At 37.4% G+C, this 10,872-nt stretch overlaps 1 protein-coding gene across 5 annotated transcripts in view; it reads right to left on the reverse strand.

Annotated features, from left to right (window-relative positions):
* KLHL2 (kelch like family member 2) overlaps positions 1-10,872 on the reverse strand; it is a 117,395-nt gene that overhangs the window by 20,980 nt on the left and 85,543 nt on the right. For 4 of the 5 annotated variants that reach the window (XM_047855431.1, XM_047855428.1, XM_047855427.1 and 1 more), the window contains 2 exons: positions 6,866-6,975; positions 370-486 (listed from right to left, as the gene is read on the reverse strand). In XM_047855431.1, coding sequence (XP_047711387.1) covers positions 370-486; positions 6,866-6,975 — 227 coding nt within the window. The remainder of the gene's footprint in view (positions 1-369; positions 487-6,865; positions 6,976-10,872) is intronic. The other variant, XM_047855430.1, reaches the window with a different exon arrangement.

The following is a 10,872-nucleotide window of genomic DNA, read 5'->3' on the forward strand; positions in this document are numbered from 1 at the left end:
GTCGCATGTCAAAACTCCATTTCTGCAGGGCAATCAGAAGAAGCTATCAAAGGGAAAGCACAGAAGATGCAGAGCAGGGACACAGAGCCACAAGTGCATTTAGTTATGTGTAAATGACCATAAATACTGCCTCAATAAGTTCTAGTATCTGTTTGCCCACATCAGAAGTGGGGAGAAGTAAATTTCCAAGAATGGGGAGTGGTCTAAGTAAAGGAGCAGCTGCCGAGGACTGCAGGTGCCTTTATCATTCTGTCCTGCGCCCTGTGGTCTGCATTCTGCAGGTGTTATCACCGTGTAACAGAGATCTCCACGCTGTCAGCCCAGTGACAAAGTGCTATGTGTATTCAGGTGTTGTGAATATGCTTTTACCTGAACTAAATATTCCCGAGGAAGCAAAGGTAACCGCACATGTTCCATCAGCCGTGCCATAAATTCCTGCCTTACATCCTTGTCATGGTTTACCCAAGCTATTACTGCTTCAAATACCTTGCAGAAAATGTGGGGAAAAGAAAATAAGTAATGAGTTATGTACCAAGGCATCTGAATAAAGTATGATGAAGTTACATTTTATATACAATTCTTGCTAAGACATTCAAGTTTAATACATGGCTCAGGGGCACCTGGGTGGCTCAGTACTTAAAAAGTTATCCAATCTATTTCTTTTTTTTTTCATTTGACAGAAGTACTTTTTTCCCCTGCTTTATTGAAATATAATTGACAGATAACATTGTATAAGTTTAAAGTGTTCATTGATAGACTTCTACATTGTGAAATGATTGCCATCAAAGCTCTAGCTAACCCCTCCATCATGTCACATAATTACTCCTTTTTTTGTGGTGTGAACATTCAAGATCTATTCTCTTAGAAACTTTCAAGTATATAATGCAGTTTTATTAACTATAATCACCATACTATACATTCTCCAGAACTTATTCATCTTATAATGAGAAGTTTGTACCTCTTTGACCAACATCTCCCCATGTCTCTCATCCTCAACCCCATCTACCACCACTCTACTATGTTTTTGTGAGTTCAGTTTATTTAGATTCCACATATAAATGATACCATACAGTGTTTGTCTTTCTCTGTCTTATTTCAATTAGCATAATACCTTCAAGGTCCACACATGTTGTCACAAATGGCAGTATTTCCTCTTTTCTCATGGTTGAATAATATTCCTGTATATGTGTGTGTGTGTGATACTTCCTTATGCATTCATCCACTGAGGGACAATAGGCTGTTTCCAAATCTTGGCTATTATGAATAATGCTGCAATAAATCAATGCACATGCGAGTGCAGATGTCTCTTCAAGATTCTGTTTTCATTTGCTTTGGCTATATACCCAGAAGTGGCATTGTTGGATCATATGGTAGTTCTATTATTAATGTTGTAAGTACTTTTAGTACTTTTATGTATCTAGTATTTTTCATTTGGTATTAACTAAGCACTTAACCAAATACATTATCTAATCTTCTTGAACTTAAGTGGTAGCTGTGATAATCAGATGATACGTGATCTAATTCACTGTTGATGACTTTTCTAAATTGAATTTGGTTCTATTTACTTGATTTAAATCTCAAGTCTCTTGCAATTCCTATCAAAATAACATCAGCATTCTTCACAGAGCTAGAACAAACAATCCTAACATTTAAATGGAACCAGAAAAGACCCCGAATAGCCAAAGCAATCTTGAAAAAGAAAACCAAAGCTGGAGGCATCACAACCCTTCAAGATGTATCACAAAGCTGTAATCATCAAGTCAGTAGGGTACTGGCATAAAAACACACTCAGATCAATGGAACAGAATAGAAAACCCAGAAATGGACCCACAAAGGTATGGCCAACTAATCTTTGACAAAGCAGAAAAGAATATCCAATGGAATAAAGACTGTCTCTTCAGCAAATGGTACTGGGAAAACTGGACAGCGACATGCAGAAGAATGAACCTGGACCACTTTCTTCCACCATACACAAAAATAAACTCCAAATGGATGAAATACCCAAACATAAAATAGGAAGCCATCAAAACCCTCAAGGAGAGAGCAGGCAAAATCTCTTTGACCTTGGCCACAGGAACTTCTTACTCAACATGTCTCCGGAGGCAAGGGAAACAAAAGCAAAAATGAACTATTGGAACCTCGTCAAAATAAAAAGCTTCTGCACAGCAAAGGAAACAATCAACAAAACTAAAAGGCAACCAACCAACAGAATGGGAGAAGATATTTTCAAATGACATATCAGATAAAGGGTTAGCATCCAAACTCTGTAAAGAATTTATCAAACTCAATACCCACAAAACAAATAATCCAGTGAAGACATGTGTAAAAGACATGAATAGACACTTCTCCAAAGAAGACATCCAGATGGCCAACTGACACATGAAGAAATGCTCAACATCACTCTTCATCAGGAAAATACAAATCAAAACAATGAGACACCACCTCACACCTGTCAGAATGGCAAATATTTAACAACTGAGGCAATGACAGATGTTGGCAAGGATGCTGAGAAAGAGGATCTCTTTTGCATTGCTGGTGGGAATGCAAACTGGTATAGGTACTCTGGAAAACAGTATGGGGGTTCCTCAAAAAATTAAAAATAGAACTACCCTATGACCCAGCAATTGCACTACTAGGTATTTTTCCAAGGGATACAGGTATGCTGTTTTGAAGGGGCACATGCACCCCAATGTTTATAGCAGTGCTATCGACAGTAGTCAAAAGTTTGGAAAGAGCCCAAATGTCCATCGATGGATGAATGGATAAAGAAGATGTGGTATATATATACTATGGAGTATTACTCGGCAATCAAAAAGAATGAAATTTTGCCATTTGTAACTACATGGATGGAACTAGAGGGTATTATGCTAAGCAAAATTAGTCACAGAAAGACAAATATAAGGCTTCATTCATATGAGGAATTTATTTTTTTTTTAAAGGTTTTTTTTTTTTAAATTTTTTTTTCAACGTTTATTTATTTTTGGGACAGAGAGAGACAGAGCATGAACGGGGGAGGGGCAGAGAGAGAGGGAGACACAGAATTGGGAACAGGCTCCAGGCTCTGAGCCATCAGCCCAGAGCCTGATGCGGGACTCGAACTCCCGGACCGCGAGATCATGACCTGGCTGAAGTCGGACGCTTAACCGACTGCGCCACCCAGGCGCCCCCATATGAGGAATTTAAGATACAAAACAGATGAACATAAGGGAAGGGAAGCAAAAATAATATAAAAACAGGGAGGGGGACAAAATATAAGAGACTCTTAAATATAGAGAACAAACAAAGGGTTACTGTGGAGAGGTTGTTGGAGGGGGAGGATGGGCTAAATGGGTAAGGGGCATTAAGGAATCTACTCCTGAAATCATTGTTGCACTATATGCTAACTAATTTGGATGTAAATTAAAAACTAAATTAAAAAAATAAATTTCAAGTCTCTTTGGAATAAAACACCCAAAATGTTAAAGCAAAGTGATGTTGTGGGATGAAAATCATATACCCTTATAAACAACTATTTTTGGCGTTTCTTTAGATTTACAAATAGATGTGGACCATACACTTCTAAACTGAGGGTCTGCAAAATAGATGAACTTTCTTTTCTCACAATGGAATATATTAAAATCTAATATTTGAATTTTTTCAAAAAATGAAATAAGGTCATTACAAATTAACAACATATAACTATGAGAAAGCTAATAAGCTAATATGAAGACAATAATTGACTACATAATTTCCTTCCAGACTGATGAACACATAATCAATAATTTTTAAAGTGTTGTAGAAAATGCTTGATGATGATAGTTAAGTTGATTACCAGGAACAAAAAATATTTATTTTGATACAGGAAAAGAGCGAGAAATTAAAAATAATCTACATTATAATGAACATGCCTCCTTAATTTATTCGGTCAGCAAGCACCTACCAAGTACCTCTATGTGTTGGCTGCTAGAAATAGAGGATCCTGTAAATTCTATCTACTATTTCTCAGCTCTGCTTTCTCTTCACCTGTTTCTACCATCCTGAATCAGATCCAACTACTCACTGGTTTGACTTCAACATCCTATCTGTCCCTCACCCCATTTCTGGGGTTTTGTTCATTCAGCATATCACCACTGTGACAGGTGGTCTCCAAACTGGTCCCCTAATAAAGCACATCTCTCGGTATCCACATCTTATGCAGTAAACCTCCCACAGGGAATCTAAGCTGTCCCTGTGTAACAACAACAACAACAAAAAAAATATTGCAGATGCAGCACTGTGTGACTTCTGAAGCTGGGTCATAAGAAGCTTTTCTCTTTCATTATGGTCTCTTGAAATGCTCATTTCAGGGGAAGCCAGATGTCATGTAAGAAGTCTGATTACTTGAGGGGCACCTGGATGGCTCAGTCAGTTAAGTAGCCAACTCTTGATTTCAGCTCAGGTCATGATCTCATGGTCCTTTGAGTTCAAGCCCCACGTCAGACTCTGCACTGACAGCATGGAGTCTGCTTGGAATTCTTCCTCTCCCTCTCTCCCTGTCCCTCCCCTGTTCACTAATGCTCTCTCTCTCTCTTTCTCAAAATAAATAAACATTAACAAAAAAATAAGTCTGATTACTTAAGATCAATCACCATGCTATGAGGAACCCAAGCTAGCCACAGAGAAGGAGGGTAGGGAAGGGGCGGGAGAAAGAGGTCAGAGGAAAGGGAGATACCAAGCAAACTTCAGCCCAGGAGCCAGATAAGTGAATGAAGAAGCCATCATGGATATTCTGGATGGATGTCCAGACGGACTAAAACCCCAGCTATATGGCTAATTTGGTATCGTGCTGGTATCTCCAGATACTCAAGCCAAGCCAGCTGAAGCCCCAGACACTACAGACTGTTCCTATATGCCCTGAATGAATTCTGCCCACAGAATTGTGAGCATAATAAAATGGTTATTGTTTTGTGTCACTACACTTTGCAGTGGCTCGTTATGCAGCTGTGGAAAATCAAAACAACCTTCACGACATTTCTATAATATAGGTATTACTATGGCATTCTCCTACCATTTAAAACCCTGTAAAGGCTTTTTGTTACAAGGATGACGTCGAGTTTCTTTAATATGGCTGAGAAGATATTTTATGTCATCTTCCCATCTTATCTCCCAGCATTCTGCCATACATATTCCGAACTCTAATCACAAAGAACCAACCTAATACAATTATTCTTTCCTGCCTTTTTTACATTTATGTATTGTACCTCTTCCTGGAATGCCCTTCCCATTCCCACCCATCCCGACTTCCCTGGAAAACTCATAAACATTTTTAAAAACTTGGATCATAACTTTGAGAACAAGCTGATCTTGTTCCCATCCCTGGAATTATGTAATGTTCCTAAGTACCCTCTACAGCATTCTGTAGTCATCCATTTACCCCGCTGGTTGTCCCTCCAGTGGAGTAAAGAGTTCTATTTTGTTAGTATTGCCGTATCTGGGACTCCGTGACAGTGTCTGGTACAAAGTAGGCACTCAATATGCATCTGTATGTGTCTGAATAGTGATGTTTTCCTCTCCCCTGTATTTCTAAAGTGCTAAGATTATACATCTAACAACCATTTACTGCAAGTTTTTTCATATGGTATAGTAAATACGTCTTTTGGTGCCCAGGCAGGATGAATATCCTTGAGGAATAAAGCTAAATTTCATACAACTTTAAATGTAAAGCATCAAGGGGGGCGCCTGGGTGGCTGAGTTTGTTAAGCACCTGACTCTTGATTTTGGCTCAGGTCATGGTCTCACAGTTCGAGAGTTTGAATCCTGCATCAGACAGTGACACTGCATCAGACACTGACAGTGCGGAGTCTGCTTGGAATTCTCTCTCTCCCTCTCTCTGCCCCTCCCCTGCTCATGTGCATGTGCTCTCTCTCTCAAAATAAATAAACTTAAAAAAAAAGTTTAAATCTTTTTTTTTAAATGTTTTATTTATTCTTGAGAGAGAGAGACAGAGCATGAGCGGTAGAGAGGCAGAGCAAGAGAGGGACACAGAATCAGAAGCAGTCTCCAGGCTCTGAGCTGTCAGCACACAGCCCACTGGAGCGCTTGAACTCACAATCTGTGAGATCATGACCTGAGCTGAAGTCAGATGCTCAACCGACTGAGCCCCTAGGCACCCCTTTAAAAAACGTTTTAAATGTAAAGCATCGAAAGAAAGAAAGTTTCACTTCCTTCAAACTCAGTATGTTCACAAGCTTTTGTGCCCTGATTCCCATAGGATACAACACCTATCCAAAGAATAAAAGTCACTAAGAGAAGATTCTTCATCAATAGGAAAGGTACAGGTGGCTGACATAGGTAGCTCAAAATGTGGAGAAATGGGAGGCTACAACCAGACAAAGCAGTTGCACAGTGCTCTGGAAGGGAGGAGGGGAGCACTGGGCCGGGCAGAGTATAAGTAGTAGGAGATCAATCTAAAGAGCATGGTCACGAATGTTCAGTCCAGAACAAGCTAAACTTTATTAGCCCTGGTAACTTCCACCAACACACATGATGGTGAAATTACTTTGGTCTGAGAAATACTGCATTTAGATCACAATTTTTACAGACATCTAGCTGTGGGAAGAAACCTAGCACCCATAAGGGCTTATTTCAGTTTAATGTGTTCAAGCTCTTGCTGTGGGGTCAAGTACAAAACTCTAATGTCTAGCAATTTAGGGAACTTCCTATGGAGTGAAGAAGCACACCAATTTGCACAGATAATCAACAAGTTGACTGAGTTTTTAATACCTTACAGATCAAAGGTCACTGGCTATCACTACACATATAGGATTACAAAGTTACAAAGCAAAGTGAAATAAAGAAAGGAAAAATATTACATCACTATATACTAGGAAAAAAAATTTTTCCTTACCTTCTCTTCTGAAGAAATGGTAAGTTTGTCACTTGAGATTAAGCTGCACACTTGTTCAATGCCAAGATTGAGAAATTCTTCACTAAGGACAACATCTGCAAAATGCTGCTCTGTTTGGAGGTTAAAAATAAAATCCATTAACACCAACATTCCATTATCCAGCTTCAAGCTGCTTTCAAAAAGAAGAGGTTTTTCTAAATCTAACCTAAGAATGAGAAGAACAACTTACTTCTTCAAAGCAAGAACTAACAAAGCCCAAACAAACTCACCTGGGGAAGTGGTCTCTACTTGAATAACAAAGCAGAAGCATGAGCAGAAAGGCTGCCTTATCACATACTCAGCTGAATCACTTGTGTTTTATGTTGGTATTTTAAACATGTATTCCTTACACAGTAATAAGACTACCAGTATTTAAATCAGTAAAACCTTTTGATTACATAAATCAGAAAAATATATGGCATTATATACTAACACATTTGAATGTATTATGTAAAACATTAGAGGGTTCCAGAACATAATGGAGGAAGGATGGAAACCTGCTTTACTTGAAAACTTTAAACAAAGAAATTTTAAATGCCAGTTTGAATATATGACCATCATTTAAAAAACAGAATTGATTTATAATATAGATAACTCTGGATTCTATGGCAGTTTATCTGGGGATGAAATCACACTATTTTTTACTTTCAACCCCTTTCCAAAAACTAGTAAAATTAGTAATTCTTAAAATACTAAAAAAACCTTTCTTTGATTTCAATGATAAAATATTCCCACTTCTCCAAAGGGGGCAAAAAAAAAAACTATTAGTATAATCAATGACTTTACAACTTTAAGAATAAATAATCTACAAAGTAACCTTTCCTGAAACTCCAGCTCTCATTTATAAGACATGAGCTCACAAGGAAATGTGGCACTTTGGAGTCAGACACACCAAGGTTAAATCAGAGCTCTGTCACGTACTAACTTGTAAAACCTTGGGCGAGTTATGTTATTTCTCTAAGCCTTGGTTTCCTCATCTATAAAAGGAGAATAATAATACCTTACGTAATAAGACTGCTGTGAGGATTAAATGAACTAAGCACCTAGCATTGTGGCACAGTAGAGAGTAAGGATTTAATAATATAGCTCTTAAGTGTATTGTAATCCCTAAGTTCTAAGGTAAACCTAGGTATTTTCTAGGTCTTCACAATTAACCATATTCTAATAGTAATTTTGTTAAAAGGCTTCCTTAGGTGAAATAAAGACTTATCTCAAATGTATTTCAACATACCACAGAAACGATTAGTTGGCTTCCCTTTCAGAAACACTTCAAAATCTGGATTTACATAAACCCTATAACTATTCACTTTACAAAATCACTTTAAAAATGATAAGCAGCTCTAGGATAATTATAAAATGATGTGGATTTACAAAAATCTGACACACAATTTTTTTCTGTTGGAAAAAGTTTATTTTATCTTTTTATTATTAGAGTTAGCAATATTAATATTAGTTTCAGGTGTATAACACAGTGATTCAACAATTCTATACATTATGCAGTACTCACCAAGTATAGTTACCATCTGTCATCATGCAGTTATTACACTATTACTGAGTATATTTCCAATTTGAACTTTTCATCCCTATGACTTATTTATTTTGTAACTGCAAGTTTGTATCTCTTAATCCCCTTCAACTATTTCACCCATCCATCTATCTTTTTACCTCTGGCAACCACCAGTTTGTTCTCTGTATTCAAGAGACTGTTTCCAGACTTATGTGTGTGGATTTTGTGTTTTTTAGATTCTGTATGTTAAGTGAAATCATATGGTTTTTGTTTTTCTCTGAGAAAGGTCCATCCATATTATTGCAAATGGCAAGATTTCATTCTTTTCCATGGCTGAGTCACATTCATTGTATCCATATACTACTTGTTCTTTATCCATTCATGTATCAATAGATACTTGGGCTGCTTCCATATCTTGGCTATTGTAAATAGTGCTGCAATAAACATGGGGGGGGGGGATATAGTTTTGTTTTGCCACAATAAACCTAAGGTTGCATATATCTTTTCAAATTGGTGGTTCGTTTTCTTTAGGTAAATATCCAGCAGTGGAATTACTGGATCAAATAACATTTCTATCTTTAATTTTTCAGAAACCTCCCTACTGTTTTCCACAGTGGCTGCAACTATTTACATTCCCACCAGCGTGCACTCAAAACACCTTTTCTCCACATCCTTGCCAACATTTGCATTTCATTTCTTTTCTTTTTAATACTAGTCATTGTGACCAGTGTGAGACGATATCTCTTCATGGTTTTGATTTGTATTTCCCTGATGATTAGTGATGTCGAACAAGCACCTTTTTATGTGTCCGTTGGCTATCTGTATGCCTTCTTTGGAAAACTGCCTATTCAGGTCCTCTGTCCATTTTTAAAACAGATTATTTGGTTTTTTTGTTACAGAGTTGTAGGAGTTATTTTTTTTTTGTTTATTTATTTATTTTGAGAGACAGAGAGAGAAAAAGAGAGAGAGAGCAAGCAAGCAGGGGAGGGGCAGAGAGAGAGGAAGAGAGAGAATCCTAAGCAGGGTCTGCACCATCAATGCAGAACCCGACACTGGGCTCGAACTCACAAACTGCGAGATCATAACCTGAGCTGCAGTCAGAAGTCAGACATTTAACTGACTGAGCCCCCAGGTGTTCCATGAGTTCTTTATATGTTTTTCATATTAACCCTTTATAGGATACAGTATTTGCCAACATCTTCTCCCATTCAGTAGGTTGCCATCCTTTTTTTTTTTTTTTTATGGTTTCTCTCACTGTGTAAATGTTTTTGGTTTGATGTAATTCTGGTATTTCATTTTTGCTTTTGTTTCTCTTTGTCTGAGAAGACATATCCAGAAAAATGTTGTGAAAGCTGATGTCAAAGAGATTATTGTTTATGTTTTCTTTTAGGAGTTTTATGGTTTCAGGCCTTACATTTAGTTCTTTTTTTAAAAATTTTTTTTTTCAACGTTTATTTATTTTTGGGACAGAGAGAGACAGAGCATGAACGGGGGAGGGGCAGAGAGAGAGGGAGACACAGAATCGGAAACAGGCTCCAGGCTCTGAGCCATCAGCCCAGAGCCCGACGCGGGGCTCGAACTCACGGACCGCGAGATCGTGACCTGGCTGAAGTCGGACGCTTAACCGACTGCGCCACCCAGGCGCCCCTACATTTAGTTCTTTAATCCATTTTGAGTTTACTTTTGTGTATGGCTTAATGAAATTCCAGTTACACTCTTTTGCATGTAACTGTCCAGTTTTCCCAGCACCATTTATCAAAAAGACTATCTTTTCCCTAATGTATATTCTTGCCTCCTTTGTCATAGATTGACCATGTTATTTTGGGGCTCTCAATTCTGTTCCATTCCTAAATGTCAATTTTTATGCCAGTACTGCCCTCTTTTGATTATTATACTTTTGTAATATAGTTTGAAATGAGAAAGTGTGATGCCTCCATTTTTGTTCTTTTTTTCCAGTCTGAAACCATAGTTTATTTTTAATGTAGCTAGAAATCCAATAACTGTATATTTTTAAGCAGAAAAAAACTCCTTTACTTTTCTTTCTTTCAGCATTGCTAGCATAAGAAAAAAAAAACACTTCTGGTTTAGAAATGATACTGAGTTTCTATGAAAATGAAGGTACTTCGTATTTGTGGAAATTAAAAGCACAGGACACATTTTCAGAAGACCACAAATTTTACTTTTACCCCTTTACGGTAATATTTGAAGTGTTAGAATGTACTTAGCTAATATATAATTAAGTAAATTAAATAAGGAACCCCAAAAGGAACTGGTCTTCTTGAGTTATTCACAGCACACATTAGAAATTTTTAGAGAGAACACACATTAACAACAACAAAAAAAACACTGACAAGCCCAAATGCAAGTTTATATGCTGAGTATTTTTAAAGGGTTTAAAAAGCATGTTAGCAGACAGCCTTTTCTCACTTATACAACAGATGCATTTCTATCTGCTTGTGCA

This window comes from Prionailurus viverrinus, chromosome B1 (genome assembly GCF_022837055.1).
Source record: "Prionailurus viverrinus isolate Anna chromosome B1, UM_Priviv_1.0, whole genome shotgun sequence".
NCBI classification, from domain to species: domain Eukaryota; kingdom Metazoa; phylum Chordata; class Mammalia; order Carnivora; family Felidae; genus Prionailurus; species Prionailurus viverrinus.